General features: G+C 42.9%; 1 protein-coding gene across 1 annotated transcript; it reads left to right on the top strand.

The window, feature by feature from the left end:
- Nucleotides 1–2,077: 2,077 nt before the first annotated feature.
- Nucleotides 2,078–19,954, top strand: gja1b (gap junction protein alpha 1b). The gene is made up of 2 exons (XM_085997290.1): nt 2,078–2,324; nt 16,688–19,954. Exon 2 carries the CDS (start codon nt 16,704–16,706, stop codon nt 17,850–17,852), a length of 1,149 nt encoding a protein of 382 aa, XP_085853416.1. The 5' UTR covers nt 2,078–2,324; nt 16,688–16,703; the 3' UTR covers nt 17,853–19,954.
- The last annotated feature ends 1,119 nt before the right edge of the window (nt 19,955–21,073 follow it).

Here is a 21,073-nt window from a genome sequence, read left to right as displayed (position 1 = left end):
AAAACCTATTGCTGTGTAAATAACACCTGTTAGATTAAGAGATAAAACAATCTCTGTCTCAGTGAGCTGGAAATGGTGAGACTCCAGGCGAGAGTGTTAAATCCGCCGCTGCTTTTACAGGTTTTAAACCAGAGGGCGCAATAACACCACCCTATGAGAATGCCCATTCCAATGCCCGAGTATTACGACTGCATAAACTGTTTAATGTTTATTCCCGGCAATCTTCGAATAGCAAGAAAACAAAATCCATTATCGAGGCATATTACATTTTCGGGCTGACTTTCCAGGACGGCGGAAAAGTGTTTCCTAAGCGGGTAACTGCGTCCAGCAACTTTACAATACAGCGCCCCACAAACAGCGACCGACAATTTGACAAGTTACCAGATCACTGCCCCTGAATACACTGAAATGGATAATTTCCTACGGGTGCGGTGATCAGTGTCGTTCCCTTCCCCAGCAGATAATATTCCAGCTGCGCTTTCCAGTAAACCGGTCACAGGGTCATTAAAGGGTTTGGACATATTCTGAGCGTAGGAAGGGCAAATATCATTGAATGTAAACTAAACATTCACAAAGTTTGAAAACTGCTTATTTATCTTCATCCGGATTTAATAAATATTTATTTCCCTCCATATGTGGGACGGAGTCAGCCCCACACACAGCGCCATGGAGGGGCATCGTTCTGGTCGCTATAACGACTTTGCAAGCATGTTCTTTCAGAATGCATTTACCATGAGCGCTGCACCTAGCTACCAGAGCAATTCTTCCCCATTCTGAGTTAGAAATCTTATTCAAACTTTTTAAACTTTTAACAATCTCAAGAGGCAATTGAATGCTGTCATTAACGTCGCGGCTTTAAGTAATTCTTTGCAGTATTTTGGAGCTGAATCTTGAAGAATTCCTGTAATGATAGCTTGTCAGCATTTCTTTTGCCGCCGCCAGTTTACTTGCTGTAGGGGAATAAGAAACACTACACACCTAGTTGCACTTTAAAATGTGTAATGGGTAATGGCTTTAGGAATTTATTTATATGTTCCTTTAATGTCGTGGCGATTTTAAACCAGAACATGCAAGAATACTTAAAATCAACTTGTGACGTTCCAGAGTGTAACGAAAACCTTTTTTTGTAAAGCTCTTGACAAATCTGTATTTTAATGGACAACTGAGTCGAAAAAGTGTTTTACTTTACGTTGGTGAAATCAAATGGGTTACTTTCTTCTGTTCCCCTTTGAAATATTTCTCCATGTAGACCTTATCCGCTCCTGTACATACTCTTTATAGCGGGTTCTAACATAAAGTTCTGGTCCGGCTAACACCACCGTTCGCTGTTAATCGCATTTATATTTCTGACAGCAAATGATCAACTTAATGATAAATCCTCGAGGGATTCAGTTTATATATTGAACTACATCCTAAAGTTTTATATTTTAAAGTACAAGTTGATGGCCACAATACTGGATTGACTCTCCATTCAATCTAAATAATTATTCTAAATATCACAATCCTTTTGTCGGGAGTCACTAGTGAATAATGCATTTCTTAAAAGCGTGTGTCCTGTATCGAATACGGCTGTAAAAGACAGTGCGGAGTTTTGCTCATGGAGTCACTTTAATTTAGTGGATTAAAACAGCAACTTTTGTACTAAAACAAAAGAAAAACACTGCGGATGCTGGAAATCTGAAATAAAAGCAGAAAATGTTGGAAAACCGTATATTATTAAACATATCCACCAGACGTCCTGTAACATTAGGTGGTTTTGAAGATTTAGAAATCATTTGATGAGAAATCAGAGCAAATAACCCACGTGTACTTTAATAGTTGATGCACTTTATTCTTTACATTTGTTTGAAGTAAATGTTGGGTTAGAGTGGAAAACATTCCGAACCGTGAAGAAAACAATGTACATCCAATGAATCACAGCGTTAACGTTTTGAAAATATGTTTAACAGCTTCCACGATCACACTGTGGGCTGCACTGGTAACGACTGCTATATATAAAAGTTCTCTGGTCCCAGCTGGGACAGGCGCAGGCTGCCAGCCAGGGCCAATTCCGGGACCAGCCCTGAGGTAAAGTGACAACCGGCCGCTGAATCCTTGAAACTTTCAGAGAATTCAGCGGAACCCGTGACGTCAGAGTCAGGTGACTAAAAACTTTTTTGAGCTAAAAGAGCTTTAAATCGGCCAGCAGTGATTGCACAGGCTGGAGAAAGGGTCCCTCTTCACCTAGAAGTGGAGCAACGATCAAGGACTCGGCTGATTATTATTACTCCTTCCGATCTGACCAATTTGAATCATCTTCAACGCTTTCTCCTGAGACTCTGTTGGTAAGTTGTAAAACTTTTTTTAAATACAAGTTGCTGGAGTTTAGCTCCACCGCTGTGGGTCTGAACAGCAAAGTGTACAAACTATTGAAAGTAACTCTTTCTAGTCCAATTAGCGTGTGTTTTAAAGTGATACCATTCTTTTTAGTAGAGATGAATAGTTTGAAAACGGCTCTGCACACCAGATATTACAGGAATGTTGAAGTGAAATGTACAACAGGCTGCTCTCCGGCTGTACAAGCGGGTCTTGACATATGTAGATAAAGAATAAAGTGTATCACTTCTCAACTCAGACTGTTAATCTTCCCACAGTCTTGAATTTACAACACTTATTCAGTATTCACTCATCCCAACGAACGCGTGTGTGTTGAGAAGAGAGAAAGGGGACGGATGTGACTTCTTTAAATTTAGTGTGCTGTTTCCTGCCACCTTGAAACAGTTGCAGCATCGTTGCATCAACGGATTTTTTAATGTCAGTATGAATTCGCTTCACTCTCTGCGGTACTCATGTAAACTTTGAAAACGCAGCTTTCTCATCTTAAACTACCTTTACTGTCCTTATGTGCTAACCAGCCGCTTTAGTTTAGATTGACAATATTAGCTGGCATCCTTATCTATACTACCAGTCCCACAACCCCCACCACCGCTGAACAAGAAAACCTCGGTGAGACGAAGTGTTCCAATTTGTCACTTGCACTGAAGTGAAATGTCTCCGGGTCCCAGCGGAGAGGCGGTCAGCAGGTGCTTTACTTCATTGTGTTAAGCCATTTCAGTGAAGTGATGCATTCAAAGAAGAAAATCTCATTTTCAAAGGGTTGACCGCTGTGTGTTTATGAAGCCCCAGTTATTTTAGTGCGTTCACAAAGAAATAGATAAAATAACCATTATTCAAATTACCCGAATGATTGTGTACTTATTGTATTACCTACATACTAGTGTGCAAAGGAATACAAAGCACATTATGATCAGTAGTGTCAGGCAGGCCTTGGATGATTTAACCTTAGTAAACGGCCAGCGCGGACTTAACTTCAGAATCCAAGACAGACCAAAGAAGGTGTGGAGGAGGGGGAGTGAGGGGGACTTCACCTAGAGGGACATCACATAGGGTTAGGCGCAGATTGTAAAACTCTGCATTTTGCTTTTGAAAAATATATCAAAGTCGCTGAGCTTGTTTTTGTATGAACTCAAAAGGTGTTATTCTTTAAAAGAATAGGCCACTTATTGGAAAACACTTTATAATACTGCATATGTTGGTAAATTATTGTATAAATTAAATGATTACATTCTGGTATCGGGCACCGACTCCTGGTCATTCGATTTTAATTACAGCACTTATTGTACACTTGCATCTTTTCAAATCAGTAGTATTTGAATAACAAAGAAACCAAATCGGAATTTCAGAATGCTCCTGTTGACAGGAGTGTTTTAACAATGTACTTCAGGGTAGATACAGGCTGGTCGCTTGTTCGAGAGGAGAGAACACGATGATTATTGAATAAACCAGGAGCAAGATTTGGTTAAGACATCGCAGACGGTAAACTTTGCAGCAGGAGAAGGCATTGAATTACAATTTTGAACTAAAAATTCCCAAAGTATGTAAACATCAAAATAAAATACTGTAATTCAATCAGGAGTGTTTTGACGACTCTTTAAAACATACATTTATTGAATAGTTCTTATAATTCTCTCCTAAGTACCCTTTATGTAGAGAGGAATGTCATGCCTCTATAAAACAGCATCTTATTTGACGCAGGACCTTCCTGTAAGTTGGCACTAAAGCTCTGGTTTACTGCCATCATATTTGAAAGCACCAATGAATATATGAAGAGATTCCTGGTTTGCCAAATAAAGGGGGAGGGGTGTTAAGTTTTACATATTTTTTTCCCTTCAAGGTTGCTGTTGTAGGATGTTCGGAAGTTTCCTCTGTCAGTTTGTGAAAATACAATATAATTTATTACCAATTCATATTTGAATTTACAGCCAAAAAGTTAATTGCACAAAGTCTTTTATTAAGAAAATATGTTCAATTACACGATAGACATATTAGCTATCATGACAAACAACTTTATAGTAGCCATAGACTTTCTGCAATGATTCCTTCATTTTTGCATCATGAATTCAGCCAAACGTCTTAGTCAGTCTGGCACCTCATAGTTATGTGCATGAATCACACTTAACATGAAATTCTTTCAGCAAAGAACATGCAGCAACCGCCCTTCCTGACCATAATTTTTCTGCATTTGAACATTGCATTTACACCAAATGACTTGTGATTATAAATTTCTACTGAACTTCTATTTGCCTATTGAACCTATTCTGGTTAGGAACTTGCATGGATAGTATAGCTCCTCAGATAGAAATAGATTTGTTCATTTCAAATACAAACTCATCATTCACTTCAGCCCACATAACTTTTCCAGCAAATTTGAAAAATCTGAAGAAATCTCTTATGAAACATCTTTAAAACTTGATGTTTAATCCTGTCAGACTTTATCTGCCATACTACATGAACCACAAGTACATTATCATTATTGTTTTACTGTGCCTACAGGTCAAATGGTCAGTTTTGTTCAGTTTCCCGATGTACTATTTTAATTAGAAAATTACCACCTTAAGACATCCCCAACGGCTTAATTGGCAAATGCATGTCCCACAGACATTTGGGCTGGAAAGAACCCTGGTCTTGAGTTGAGTTTGTTGATCTCAGCTGGTGTGATGGTACAGTGGTACAATTGGTGTCAACATTACTGGCCAGAAAGAAGAATAAATGAGCCAGGGCTCCCACTACTGATTGCTGTTGTTTACACTTTCCAACATTTGACATTAGTAAGTACAATGTCTACTTTGAATGCGATGTCTCCCACTACAAAATAACCTGCTAGATTGACTGTTGAAATTAACAATTGAAAAATAGTCATTTGAATGGGAGCCCAGAGGGTGTCCAGCACTTCTAACTCATCATTCATCAGCAGCACCTTGGCTAAAGTCAGAGAACAACAACTTGCATTTAAATAGTGCCTTTAACATAGAAACATATTCCAAGGCGCTTCACAGAGTCATGAGGAGAAACACACACCAAACTGAAGCAGGAGAGCTTAGGAGAAATGACAAAAAACTTGGTGAAAAATGTGGGTTTTAGGGTGGAGTCATAAAGGAGGAGAGGTAGGTGGAGGGGTTTACAGAGGCAATTCATGAAGTAGGACTTAGGCGGTTGAAGGCGCAGCCGCCAAAATGGTGGGACAAAGGGAGGAAGGGATGGCTGCACAAGAGGTTGGAGTCAGAGGAATGGAGATTTCTGGGAGACAAAGTAAGCCTAGAGGAAAAAAGGACAATTTACAAACTATAATGCATGTTCTATTGAAAGATAAGAGAGAAAGAAAATAAATGTGCATTTATATAGCACCATTAAGTACTTCTGAAGTGTAGTTACTGTTGTAATGCAGACATACAAGGCAGCCAATTTGCACAAGCACCAGTGAGATAAATAACCAGTTAATGGGGGTAATTTTGAACTTTGGTAGGAACGGAAAACTGGTGGTAGTGGATGGGACACCCGTTATACACACTGCCGATTTTGGACAGGGCGTATTATGGGTGGCTGATCCATTACCACCAATTTTCTGCCCTGCCCATGTTGAAAGTTACCCCCAATCTGCTTTTGCCGTGTTGGCTGAGGAATAAATGTTAACCAGGACACTCGGAGAACTCCCCGGCTCTTCTTGAAATGGGATTATTTTTACATCCACCGGAGAGAGCAGATAGAGCCTTGGCTTAACGTCTCATCTGAAAGACGTCAACTCTGACAGTGCAGCACTCTTTCAGTACTGTACTGAAGTGTCAGCCTAATTTATGTGTTCAAGTCTCTGGAGTGGGGCTTGAACCATGACCTCTGACTCAATAACGAGAGTACTACCAATGAGTTAAGGCTGACACTTTTGCTAATATAAATCTGGATTATCTAAAATAATTTTATGTAATAGTAAATTATTTCACTTTCAACATTGTCCTCGGTTATATCATAGTTACAGGAACCCTCACAACATTCAAGAAGCATTTAGATGAGCACTTGAAACGCCGTAGCATACAAGGCTACGGACCAAGTGCTGGAAAATGGGATTAGAATAGACAGGGCTTGATGGCTGGCACAGACAAGATGGGCCGAAGGGCCTCTTTCTGTGCTGTATAACTCTATGACTCTATGACTCTAGCTGTGCATGTTACCAGAATTTTAGATTCAGCAGTCAAAATCTAAGAATGGATTCTTGTGATAGGGTTAGATTTATGCATTGGTTTGAATGTCCAGAACATTAATTGTACTAATGCAGATTAAACACTGCAATCAAATAAATGGCATTACCCATTTGATGTGAAAATTCCAGAACATCAGGTGTAGTAATAAAAGTTGACAAGATTAAAATTTAGACTTAATTCTAACGATAAAACACCCTTAATCTTGTCACTGTGCCCGGACAAGACCTGATAAGCATGATTTGTACCTAGTCTTAAATTCCTGTGATTATCCCAGAATTTATATTGTCTCTGTTATCTACAGAAAGGAAACATGTTAGCTGGAATTTTTACCTGGAGGCCCACTGGGAGCGGGGGAGCAGGCACCGGGTAGCGGGTGGGAAACCCAGAAGTAACTGCAGCGCATCTGTCAGTGGCTTTTTATCCCAGCCACTGGGACTTCTGGGTTTCCTGGCCAATTAGAGCGAGTGGGCGTGATGACGACACGCATGGGTCTATTTCAGCTGAAGCATTTAAAGGAAAACAGCAAAGATGACAGTTAAAGCATTGTGGAGGTGGGGGAAACAGAGGATGCAAGGATGGACTCGCAACGTGCCGAGGCCGTGCCTCGATTCAATGATGCCTCCATAGAGCTGATGCTGCAGTGTATCAGGGCCCGCAGGGAAATACTATTCCCTGCTGATGGGAGGAAGAATCCGACCTCAGAGACTAAGAAGGCATAGCTGGAGATTGCTGAGGAGGCCAGCAGCAGGAGTGTGGTGCCATGCTCCTGGATACAGTGCCGGAAGCAGTTTAATGACCTAATGAGGGCAGAAAAAGTGAGTACAATGGCACATTGAACTACGTGCTGATGTGTATGTCACCCCAACCTTCTCACTCTGCCTTCCCAAGCCTACTTCAGCACATCACTCCTCACACCAACTTACCTTGCTGGTGTCTATGGATTTCCTCACATCCCCATCTGACCATCCACCACTGACACTCACCCTCATCTTAATGCAATATTATGCCTCTCCCTCATAGTCACCCTCAACAAATGATGTCCATCCATCCATTCCACACATTCCATGACTCTCACTCAAAGATCTCTTGTTTCCCTCCTTACAGGAGAAGAAAGCACAGAATACCAGGGAGAGGCAGAGAACCAGAGGTGGCCCTCCAGCCATCGCCACACTGACAGCTGTAGAGGGGGATGTGCTGGAGATAAGACAAATGTTGGCATGCCTGGCGATCGGAGATGGAGAGATTGGGGCCTCCCAGCTACCTGGTGACATAATTAAATATTACACAGCCACATGGCATACAACACTCACTCATGTTGACTTGATGTCAACAGTCAGTGAAACATGATCATGTGCATAATGTTCACTTAAAACATTCTTACCATTACAGTTCTAATTCATATCTTTAATCTCCCACAGGCCCATCAAGTGTCCCGCAGGAGGTGGTGCCGGAGGACAACGATGAATCCTCAGAGGAGGCCGCTAACTCTGAGGGTGCACCATCATGCAAACTATGCACCAGTGCAGATACACACACGTTGGTGGGACCAGTAGGCAGATAGTTGTGTTGTCACCTGGTGTCTCACACATCACAAGTGAACAAGAGCAGATGGTGGAGACAGGGACAGCAGTGAAGAGTCCCTGTCAGAGGGTGCAGGACACTCCAAGCTCTGCTCAGCTGGATGCAGATGCTGAACCTTAGGGGCCGTCGATGATGAGGATACTTCTGGAGCAGTAGCAAAATATGTGCGAGGTTCTGGCAGGCTTTCTAGCTGCACTGTCCATGCTTGCAGAGAGAATGGAGGAGTCCATCTCAAACATGAGTGGCATGATGTCGCAGGCCTTTGCTATGATGTGTTTGTCCATGGAAAGAGTGGCCACCTGCATGGAGCATCAAATGTGGCAGTCAAGTGGGTGCATGTTGGCCCTCACCAATGGCTTGCACACTCTGAATGCGACCTTAAATAGGATTAATCAAAACCTAGCCTTGGCCATTCAGCACCCCACCGATGTGCAGCAAAGTGCTCCCTGGTTCATTGCTAACAGGAAGTGCGGGTGGGTCATGAGAGGGATGATGGAGATTGGGGACATGGAAGTGGGGACTCAGCTCAAAATACTTCCACTTCTCACCCGTTGCTCCTCCCCCACCTCAGTCAGTGCCCCACATGCTGCCTCGTCTCCCAATGGCCGAGTCTGCCCCTGCACAGATGCAGGAGGAACAGTCTTTGATGGGGCCCTTATGGGCTCCAAAACCCAGAGGAGGTTGGCCAAGTGCATCTCAGCAGTCAGAGCAGGGATGTGAGCAGCCTCTACCTCTGCTCAAGCCACAGGGGTTGCATGGCGTAGGAGTAGTAGGAGAAGGAGATAAAAGATTTGTAGTTGCACAATGGTATGCACAAGGGTGTGTTATACATTGTTACATTATTAAGTTTATGGTTAAATTTTGAGGCACATAAAATTATTTCTTTGCAACACTTTCCCATCGTGCCCATTTTTGTGTTGCCTGAAAGTTGCCTTCTCTCTTCTGATGAATGGTAAGACAACTTTCGTCTGAGCAATGGGTGTCTGTGAAAGGGATGCTTTGTTGATTGCAGGACTGCTTTGTGCTGGGGAAGGTGGTGTGGGGTGGGGTGCAAGTGGGTTCAGAATGTAGCTGCCAGATGAGTGCAGTGTTGCAACCTAACTAAATCTTGCCATTATGAGGCCATCCCAGGCAGCAATGTGCACCACTGCTGGTGCTGTGGCCACATGACGATCCTCTTCCTCCTCCTCCTCTGAAGAGGCACTGCTCTCTGCGCCTTGCTCCTCCTGCAGCTCCAATTCTCGCTGCTGCGCTGTGTTGTGCAGAGCGCAGCGCACCACGATTATTCTGGAGATCCTGGCTGGTGCCTACTGAAGGGCGCCTCCAGATCCGTCTAGGCACCTGAAGCGCATCTTCAGCATCTTGATGGCTTGCTCAATGATACATCTCAACATCATATGGCTTTGACTGTAATGCTCTTGGGCCTCATTGCTTAGGCTCCTCATGGGTGTCATCTGCCATGTGTTAAGTGGATAGCTCTTATCTCCGAGCAGTCAGCTTCGGAGGTGCAAAGAGTTGAGGGAGGGTGGACTGGTGCAGGATGAATGCATCATGGCAGCTTCCTGGGAATTTTGCACACACCCGCATAATTATCATTTTGTGGTTGCAGACGAGCTACACATTGATGGAGTGGAAGCCCTTACAGTTCACAAACACTCCTGGGTGATTTGGGTGTGCCTTGATGGGCACATGTGTGCACTCGATGATGGCTTGCACCTGTGGGAAGCCAGCCAGAGCCACAAGCACACGCTCATTCTGACTAGCTTCATCGGTGTCTCCTAAAGATCCCTGGAAGGAGCCTGAGGCGAAAAAGTTGAGGGTGGCGGTCACTTTGACAGTCACTGGTAAAGCGTGGTCACCAGGGCCACTTGGCAGCAGGTCTTGTTCCAGCAGGATGCAAATGTTTGCCAAGACCTGACGCGATACCCTGAGCCTCTTGAGGCATTGCTGTTCAGACATGTCCAGGAAGCTGATCCTCTGCCTATGTACCCTGTGTTAGGGGTATCGCCTCCTGCGAGATGCACCTCTGAGCTTGCCCCCTCTCTCCTGTGGAGCGGCAGGTCTGTGAGGAGAAGGCTGCTGCTGATCCTGCTGTTGTTGTTGCTGCTGCTGCTCATCTTGGTCCTTATCTGAGGTCCAAGGTGAAACAGCATAAGCAGCACCCATGCTGATTTGATATAAAGCGGAGATCGGACACACAAACCTCCAAAATAGTGAAAGTCACCTCCAAAGTACTGAAAGCAAACATGTGGAAAAGTATTGTGAGCAAAAGCCTTTCACTTAGGCAAGGAAGCAGGTGAGAAGTCTCAGTATTTACAGGACGTTTTGCTTGTCTTTTGTTCAGCCCCCTCAATTGGCGCTGTACTCTCGCCTTGCTTTCACTGGCGAGGTCCAGGAAGCCCAAGAAACCCGTGCACCCACAGTTAAAGTTTAAAATGCCTATTAAAAAAGCTCTTAATATATTTAAATTAGCAATCCGCCTCCCCCAAGGGGGTTTCTCGCATGCAGTCGAACGCGCTCCAGTTAAATGCGGAGGTCGGTGGGTTCGAGGTGGCTTCCCGCCGCGTTGTCAATTTCAGCGCTTTTAACACCCACCTGCTCCCAAACCCAGTCGCTCCTTCCTGTAAAACCTCCCCCCATTATATTTCCAAAAGATCTAATTATTCCATCTTCCCAAGAAAATACTTGAAAGAGATAATAAAATTATGGTGCACAAAAGTTTAAAAAAAATAATTATTTCCTCCTTTTTCTACCAAATTTGTCCCCTTCCCTGCTCTTCTCTGAAGGTGTTGACCATTTACTGGGGTAGAGTTCCACTTGCACCATCTCCCTCCAGTACATCACCCAAATAGGCATTCTTTATATGTAAGCCTAGATGGTGAGTGACCGAAGCTATTTGACAATAGAAAGGGAAGTAACATTTCAGGCTGAGCCCCATTTTGCCCTCACCCTACATATCAAACCATGCATTTCCAGCTGCGATCACTGTATAGTAATTAGAAGTGGGAACCCTGCCAGATTTTTAAATTCATTTCCCCCCTCCTCCCCCAGGTGCTGAGGTTAAATAAAAACCCTGCTGCCCCCCCCCACAAGCTGAGCTGAGATCAGCTAACTCAGTGCAGATGGGATAGAAACTAAAACCTTCCTTGGTTTGCATGGGTCATCTACTCCCTGGATTAGCCAGCTGATACATCAGGAAAGCACTTCATTATTTTATTCTGCTTCATGCCCAATTGATGCTATTTAACCCTTAGACTACCAACACATCCACAGAAATTGGATGCTATTTCTTCAAAACAAATGTCAAGAGTAGCTTTATTTGTATAATATTATTATGCTACAAAAATAAACAGTTCAAAAATGTAAAATTTTAACATAACTATTTCTTTTTTAAAATTCATTCATGGGATGTGAGTGTCGCTGACCAGGCCAGCATTTATTGCCCATTCCTAGTTGCCCTTGAGAAGGTGGTGGTGAGCCGCCGCCTTGAACCGCAGCAGTCCGTGTGGTGAAGGTACTCCCACAGTGCTGTTAGGGAGGGGGTTCCAGGATTTTGACCCAGTGACGATAAAGGATCGCCGATATATTTCCAAGTCAGGATGATGTGTGACTTGCAGGTGGTGGTGTTCCCATGCGCTTGCTGCCCTTGTCCTTCTCGAGGTCACGGGTTTGGGAGGTACTGTCGAAGAAGCCTTGGCGAGTTGCTGCAGTGCATCTTGTAGATGGTACTGCAGCCACAGTGCGCCGATGGTGGAGGGAATAAATGTTTAAGGTGGTAGATGGTAGTTGATGGTACAAGGGCTAGGGGACACAGATTTAAGGTTTTGGGCAAGAGATGCAGGGGGGATGTGAGGGAAAACTTTTTTACACAGCGAGTGGTGAGGACCTGGAATTCGCAGCCGATGGAAGTGGTGGAAGCGGAAACACTCAATGTTTTCAAGGGGAGACTGGATAGGCACTTGAGGGAAATAAACTTGCAGGGCTACGGGGATAGAGCGGGGGAATGGGACTGACTGGATTGTTCCACAGAGAGCCGGCATGGACTCGATGGGCTGAATGGCCTCCTTCTGTGCCGTTATGACTCTATGGGGCGCGAATCCAGCGATTTGCTTTGTCCTGGATGTTGTCGAGCTTCTTGAGTGTTGGAGCAGCACTCATCCAGGCAAGTGGAGAGTATTCCATTGCACTTCTGACTTGTGCCTTGTATATGGTGGAAAGGCTTTGGGGAGTCAGAAGGTGAGACACTCGCCGCAGAATACCCAGCCTCTGACACCCTTGTAGCCACAGTATTTATGTGGCTGGTCCAGTTAAGTTTCTGGTCAATGGTGACCACTAGGATGTTGATGGGGATTTGGCGATGGTTATGCTGTTGAATATCAAGGGGCGGTGGTTAGACTCTCACTTGTTGGAGATAGTTATTGCCTGGCACTTGTGTGGTTTGAATGTTACTTGCCACTTATCAGCCCAAGCCTGAATGTTATCCAGGTCTTGCTGCATGGGGGCATGGACTGCTTCATTATCTGAGGAGTTGCAAATGGAACCAAACACTGTGCAATCATTAGCGAACATTCCCACTTCTGACCTTATGATGGAGGGAAGTTCATTGATGAAGTAGCCAGTGTTATAGCTGTACTGGAACAGCTTGGCTAGAGGCATGGCTAGTTCTGGAGCACAAGTCTTCAGCACAACAGCCAGGAAGTTGTCGGGCCCATAGCCTTTGCTATATCCAGTTCTCTCAGCCATTTCTTGATTTCACATGGAGTGAACCGAATTGACTGAAGACTAGCTTATTTGATGGTGGGGACCTCAGGAGGAGGCCAAGATGGATCATCCACTCAGCACTTCTGGCTGAAGATATTTGCAAATGCTTCAGCCTTGTGTTTTGCACTCACGTGCTGGGCTACGTCATCGTTGAGGATGGGGATGTTCATGGAACCTCATCTTTCCATTAGTTGTTTAATGGTCCACCACCATTCATGACTGGATGTGGCAGGACTGTAGAGCTTTTATCTGATCGGTTGGTTGTGGGATCTCTTAGCTCTGTCTATAGCATGTTGCTTCCGCAGTTTATCATGCATGTAGTCCTGTGTTGTAGCTTCCCCAGGTTGGCACATTTTTAGGTATGCCTGGTGCTGCTCCGGCCATGCTCTTCCACACTCCTCATTGAACCAGGCTTGGTCCCCTGGCTTGATTGTAATGGTGAGGTTACAGATTGTGGTGGAATACAATACCCAGTTTTGAGCTGCTAGATCTATTCTGAATCTATCCCATTTAGCACAGTGTTAGTGCCACATAACACGATGGTGTCTGCAGTTTTGAGACAAGACTTTGTCTCCACAAGGACTGTGTGGTGATCACTCCTACCAATACTGTCATCGACAGATCCATCTGTGGCAGGTAGATCGGTGAGGACGAGGTAAAGTAAGTTTTTCCCTCATGTTGGTTGTCTCTCCACCTGTCGCAGGCCCAGACTGGCAGTTCTGTCCTTCAGGACTCGACCAGCTCAGTCAGTAGTGTACTACCAAACCACTCTTGGTGATTGACATTGAAGTCCTCCACCCAGAGTACATTCTGTACCCTTGCTGCCCTCAGTGTTTCTTCCAAGTGGTGTTTAACATGGAGGAGTACTGATACATCAGCTGAGGGATGGTGGTAGGTGGTAATCAGCGGGAGGTTTCATTGCCCATGTTTGACCTGAAGCCATGAGACTTCATGGTGTCCAGAGTCAATGTTGAGGACTCCCAGGGCCACTCCCTCCTGACTGTATACCACTGTGCCACCACCCCTGGTGGGTCTGTCCAGCTGGTGGGACAGGCCATACACAGGGATTGTGCTGGAGGAGTCTGGGACATTGGCTGAACTGTTCTGTGAGTATGACGATGTCAGGCTGTTTCTTGACTGGTCTGTGGGACAGGTCGCCCATTTTTGGCACAAATCCCCAGATGTTAGTTAGAAGGACTTTGCAGGGTCGATTGGGCTGTGTGTGCCTTTTGTCAGTGCCTCAGTGGTCTGGTTTTATTCTTATTGTAGCTTTTCGTAGTGGCTTGATACAAGAGAGTGAATTTCTAGGCCATTTCAGCGGCAGTTAAGAGTCAACCACATTGCTGTGGGTCTGGAGTTACATATAGGCCAGACCAGGTAAGGATGGCAGATTTCCTTCTCTAAAGGACATTAGTGAAGCAGATGGATTTTTATGACAATCCAGTAGTTTCCTGGTCAACATTACTGATACAAGCTTTTAATTTTAGATTTTTATTTACTTAACTGAATTTGAATTCCCCAGCTGCCGTGGTGGGATTTGAACTCACGTCTCCGGATCATTAGGCCAGGCCTCTGAATTACTAGCCCAGTAACATAACCACTATGCTACCATACCCGGCATCCTTTGTCCTCAATATCATGTGACCATTTTCCTGCTTTTTTAATTTTTTAATTTTTCCTAATATCTCACTAATATTCAAATTATTCTTTATTACCTTTCTTTTCGTAAAATTAAATACACTTTGCTTACCTAGTTCCTGTGCTTTCCAAAGTGGGACCCCATGCTAGCGGAGGTGATTTTGCCAGCCCTGGGGAGGCGGGACTGCCGGGAAATGGCAGATTTTGGGGGCGGGTGCCCAACCTGCCCTCAACCCGCCTCCATGCCATCTTCCCAGGAGGTGGGTAGCCATCCCACGCCGTGTGACGTCTCCTTGGAGGCGGGAAGGGATTAAAGCCTATTAACTGCCTGTTAGCAGGTAGTTAACAGGCAAAAAATAGGATTATCCCCCTTTTGCCCTCACAAGTGCGGGCTTCCGGAAGGCTCCAAAACTTGCCAGCTCAGCGAGTTGAGTACTGGGTCTGTGGGTGTCGGTGGGGGGGGGGCTGCAAAAGTTGGTGTGAAGGTAAGTGATGGGTGCAAGAGTGTAGAGGTGAGTATCTGAGATAAGTGCAAAGTGTTTTTAAAAGTGTACTTACCTTTGTTTCTTCCTGCAGGCTTCAGTTGGTTTGTATGCGGAGACTCACGGATCTCTGAGTTGCAGATGAGAGATGGCCGTTGCATTCTCATATGCAACAACCAGCTCAATTCTGTAAAAGAAAGAAGGTTGATGAGGTCTTGTATGCAAGACCTCATCAAACTGCAGAGAATGTCACTGTTTGACAGCTTCACAGAGCTGTCAAATGATGACAATTCATTTGTCAAAATTTTTTGGAAGATGACATGTCATACGTTGACGTTCTCTGCAACCGGCTTTCCCTTAATTGGCCTGCTAAGCCCACTGGGCGGGCTTAACAAGCTCAATCAAGGGAAAATAGCGTGGGTTGGCCAGAAGTTGTTGGAGGTGGGACATCGACCCCGACAAGCAGCAGCCCCGCCTCCAAAGCATCCCCAGTCACAAAATCGCCCCCAGTTGTCTTCTGATTGTCTCAAAATCAGCTCTAAAGGTACATTTTTCAGTTGAATGCCAGTGCTGTAATGATTGAGGTGTCTGGTTAAATTCTGATATGTTTTTATATCAAACTAGGAAGGGCTGCTGCAGGACAAGTTATTTTCTCTCCATAAAAAAATCAAATCAACTTTTATTGTCATTGTTAGTGCACAAGTGCAGTACAACGAAATGTAGGCTTGCGGCTCCCGAGAATGTACATTTAGATTAAGACATTTAAACATTCAACATACATTTGGCTTGTAATACATTAACATAAACATAACCATAATAAAGTGCATTGGCAGATACTGGCTCTCTGATTACAGTATGCTGCAAAACTTTCAATGAAATCATTTGTGCATATTGAGCTTTATAGGAAAGCATGTTATCTGTTTTCACATTTAATGTTAAGTCTGGTTATTTATCAGAGGAAGCTTGATTTGATTCTAACAGTTATTTTTGACATAATAATGAAGTAGTTGTAAAGACTAAAAGAGGGCCACCTCCATGAAAGTGTTTTGCAAACCCTTTCATTTGCTTACAAGTGAATGTCTACCAAAATTCATCAGTGCATCATCGGGCGGTTTTCCTTCCTGAATATGAAATGGCACAAACACGAAAACTTGTTAGCGTACTGCACCATTTAAAATCAGTCAGTTGGCTAGACATTAACATCATTACATATACTTATCAAAACATTAAGAACATTATCCTATTGCATTTTATTTCATTGTTAATTGATTAGACATATTGAAGAGTCTCCAACTATTTACAGTGTGATGTGATTTATAAATTATTGTAATTATTGTATTTGATCTTAAAAGACCATGCACTAAAACTACTGTCTTAAAATATTGATTTATTTGATCTGACATAATTAGTCTTAGCCATAATTTTTATTCTGTAGTGTATTAAAATGGTTATGTACATAGAATATCATTGAAGTTAAATGGGGTTTTGGGACACTGCACTGTTGTAGTAAAAGAATTGGTAACACCAGTAGCTCTCAGCTAAGAGCATTATTAAAGAAAGTACATAAATGTAAAGTAAGCTTTGTTTTAAAATGAACAAAAATCTTAAGCAACTTTGAATTCTTCTGACACAATTGTTGTCATATTTTTACAGCTAAGGTTAAAGCAGGATGGGTGACTGGAGTGCTTTGGGAAAACTTCTGGATAAAGCACAGTCTCATTTGACTCCAGGAGGAAAACTATGGCTCTCTGTGCTCTTCATCTTTCGTCTCCTTGTGCTGGGGACTGCAGTAGAATCTGCCTGGAGTGATGAACAATCTGCGTTCAAATGCAACACTCTGCAGCCAGGTTGTGATAATGTCTGCTATGACAAATCCTTCCCTATCTCCCACATTCGACTCTGGGTCCTTCAGATTATTTTTGTCTCAACACCCACTCTGATCTACCTAGCCCATGTCTTTCTCATCTCTCATAAAGAGAAAAGAATATCTAGGAAAGAAAAACATTTAAAGCTACTCCAAGAAGAAGGTGAAGATGTGGGCTTGTCCTTGAAAAAATTGGAACTAAAGAAAATCAAGTATGGTGTGGAGGAGCAAGGCAGAATTAAAATTAAAGGATCTCTCTTGCATACTTACGCAGTCAGTATAGTCTTTAAAATCATTTTTGAAGTGACTTTTATGTTAGTTCAGTGGTGCATTTATGGTTTCAAATTCATGCTGGATGCTATTTACACTTGTGAGAGGTATCCATGCCCACACAAAGTAGACTGCTTCCTCTCACGACCCACAGAGAAGACCATCTTTATCATATTCATGTTGGTGGTATCCGTTGTGTCAGCTATGCTGAACGTGGCAGAGCTGTTCTACATTATCTTCAAAAATTTAGCAGATCGTGTTAAACAAAATAGTCATTTATTTCAGGGTTCTCAAAAAATGGGCTTGAATCCTCTCAAAGACTGCTCCTCTTCGAAGTATGCCTATTATAATGGGGGCTCCCCACCAACTGCTCCGATGTCCCCTCCTGGATACAAGCTTGCTACTGGGGACCGGAATATGTCCTCCTGCAGAAGCTACAATAAGCAAGCTAATGAACAGAACTGGGCAAATTACAGCACCGAACAAAACAGGATTGGTCAGGCTGGGAGCACCATTTCCAACTGCCACGCGCAGACATTTGATTTTCATGGTGAGCGCCCAACCATGCAAAAGCTACCATCAGTAACTGAGTTGCAGCCTATTGGTCTCACGGAGCAGAGACCACCCAGTAGAGCCAGCAGCAGAGGGAGTAGCAGGCCTCGACCAGATGACCTTGAGGTCTAGCCCGGTCTATTCATTCAAGACACTGCCTAATTTCTACAGTTATGAATAGATGCATTATTTTTCTGGAAGTGCACTCCAGATGTTGGTACCAAGTAGTTATGAGGTATGTTCAATATCAACTAACAATTCAGTGGCATCACCCTTTAAATAGGACTATGCAAAGGCACAAAATATACCTTATTTTTGAGGATGTGCACTCCAGTAAAATCATTTAAGGAAAGCCCAGCTGAAAAGTGTCATAAATCCTTGCAATGAAGAAGTTTTGCTGATCTTATACATTCTCCGTCACATTCTTGCACTTTGCCAAAGCATTCTTTCTAAGCCCCTTTAAAATGTGACTTTTACATATGATCGAAGCCCCGTAATAACATTCCAAGATACTATCCTGCAGTTTGAAGTTTTCCTCCATTCACAATGAAATATCTCTTTTGCAGCAATGGTTTAATACAATAAAATAATTCAATTCTGGACATATTTCAAAATAATTTGGTATAAAAGGTCATGTTGCAGAGTTTAAGAAAAATCAGAAACCTTGGAGATTTGTTCCAATTCCTATGTATCAGACTCCTCACTCTGCACCTGGAATTATTCATCCAGTAAAACACTTTTGGATGTACTGTTTCATATTTCTTGACTAAGTGAATGTTTGATATTTTATCTAACTTTGTGTCAAATCACAAATTTGACTGAATACTTTTCCAATACACTGCCCAATTTTTTTGACTTGTTTATATAAAACAAACTGTGCTCAGCTGAATAAAGAGGAACTTCATATAGTTAACAGAAGGGGATTTATAAAAAAAAATCTTTGTACAATTAGATCAAATGAATTTTTTTTGTCTTTTAACAAAACCAGCAATTATTTTGTTCAAGCATCTTTTATTTAAAGTAGACCTAATGAACAGTAAAAGTAAAACATTCTGGAAAAAGGTTGCCCGGTGATGTATCCCCAAGGATTTGTATGTTTTGGGGAATTTGTGTGACAATAGAACCTATCTGGTGTATGTTTCTTCAAATATCTGTGCAAATATGGCATGTCTAGTTCCACTGTCTTAATCATGTAATATGAATCATTTTGTATCCGAGGAGGATACTGTGGTTTATTTGAGAAAGGTAAGAATGATTGCTATTTTGTGCTAAGCAATAGTAACTTTATCCTTGATGTGAATGAGAATTTTAAAAATATTTAATCATTGCTGTGATAGAGGTTCTAGTTCTGTTTTAGTATTTTTGAGGTGAAGTTATCAGTAGTATGAGAAACCTATAGTCAATGTGCTTAGTGCTGGACTAATATTTAGTCAACAAATAATAAAGGTATTCGCCAATATAGCACCACAAATATCCACATTCACCCTACCCTATTATTTGGATCTTTTAAATAGCTTATCCATAATGTCACATAAGCAGTTCTAGAACTACAGTTCTGAGGTTTGATTTGGTCCTCATGCATCCAAGTTTTGTTTATTTCTTTAGCTATAATGGCGTTTGCACTGAAATTTTATATTTGCTTAGAATGCACAATGATGCTGAAAGGTGTTGCAAGTTGTCAAGTAGTGTGCATGTAACTAATTTATTTTGAAGCAGAACATTCATGTCTCCTTTCAATAACTCATCCAAATTACTTTTAAAAATCTTATCCACAGATGGATCCATTTTCAGTTGCATTTATCTTCAAAGGTAATTGTTAGAAAATCCCCAAATTTTGTGACCGTTCCATAAGTAACTGAGAAACCTCATTAATTTGTGCTTAGAGTGCCGTAGGGTGAAGTTGTTTGATACCTGTTTCTGCTGTCGGGCACATCTCTACAGGGCAATCTGTAAAGAGTCACTGTGTTACTTGTATGCATTTCTTGGGGGGAAAAAAGCTGATATTTATCCATAAAGAAAAGCACATGAAACAGTGATGTTCCCTCTTACTGGAACTATTATTGTAAAGTGCTTGTCGGTGTTTTCTAATTTCTCATTTAACATTCCATGTTAAATCACTGACAAGCAGTCCCACTTGTACTGAGACTCATACAATTGTTGTTACCATGCATGTGAGCAATCTCCTGTTCATTAAAACCTGATAACTTAAAACAATAAAGTGACATTTTCCTAAATGGTTCTTTGTCAATCTTGTTTCATGATTTCAATTTTAAGGATGTTAAAACCCTCAAGATCCACATCATGTTTTTCTGCATTTCCATACAAATGATATTGAGAGGCTCAAGAACTGTTTACATCTCCTCATCTGGTCTGGTTCACTGATTTCTTTTATAACCTTTTTTGCTTCTGCTAAAAATGAATTATGGTTTGCAGCCAGTAAAACATATTCTAAGCACCTGGGGCTCATATTTTCCTCATGGCATTGAGGCAAGTGACATTTTTGTAGGTGTTAAGAGTCATTCATAACAGAAGTTAAATGGGAAAAGGTGCTCTACTTCCAATAGTTTTTCTTCTTTCACATTTTTCAGAAACATAACACATACACACACCCCATTTAAAGCAAAGGTGGCCACTCACTTAATGTCCAGTTGGTGTGCGACCACAGACAGCGAATCCTCACTGTCAATGCCTGCTATCCTGGCAGCAGCCACGATGCCTTCATCCTGCGCCAGGCCGGTGTTCCAGCACTCTTCCAGCCACCACATCAAGCTCACAGCTGGCTGGTCGACGACAAGTGGTATCCGATCTCCACCTGGCTCATGGCTCCCCTCCGCATCCCCAACACTCCTGCCCAGCACTCATATAATGAGAGCCATGCCGTCAGCAGGAACATCATCGAGCAGACCATTGGGGTGCTCAAGCAATGGTTCCACTGCCTTGACCACTCGGGAGGAGCCCTCCAGTACTCGGCTGAGCGGGTGTCCCTTTTTGTGGTGGTGTGCTGCATGCTGCACAACTTGGCCATCATGAGGGCCCAGACATTGCCATCAGGCATAGCAGGACCAGCTCAGGAGGAGGAAGAGGGAGAAGAGGAGGATGCGGAGGAGCAGCAAGAGGAGGAACAGCAGCGAGGGAGGAGGCAGCCACTCAATCGACCTTCTGGAATGGTGGTCCGTGACCGCCTCATCAGACTACGGTTCCAATAAATTCTACCCCACATCCCGTTTGCTGACCATATCCCTATCATTCCATCCATTTCACTTGCCATATCACAGCACAAAGCTGAAATGAGAGACACCACAAAATCTGCAAAATTCAATTAATAAATTTTATCAACATTCAGCAAACACATA

The sequence above is a fragment of the Somniosus microcephalus genome, chromosome 9 (genome assembly GCF_052327205.1).
Source record: "Somniosus microcephalus isolate GS21.2 chromosome 9, FLI_Smic_1.0, whole genome shotgun sequence".
Classification (NCBI taxonomy): domain Eukaryota; kingdom Metazoa; phylum Chordata; class Chondrichthyes; order Squaliformes; family Somniosidae; genus Somniosus; species Somniosus microcephalus.
The sequence above is the reverse complement of the archived record's forward strand: the minus strand, read 5'-3'. Positions and strand labels throughout refer to the sequence as shown.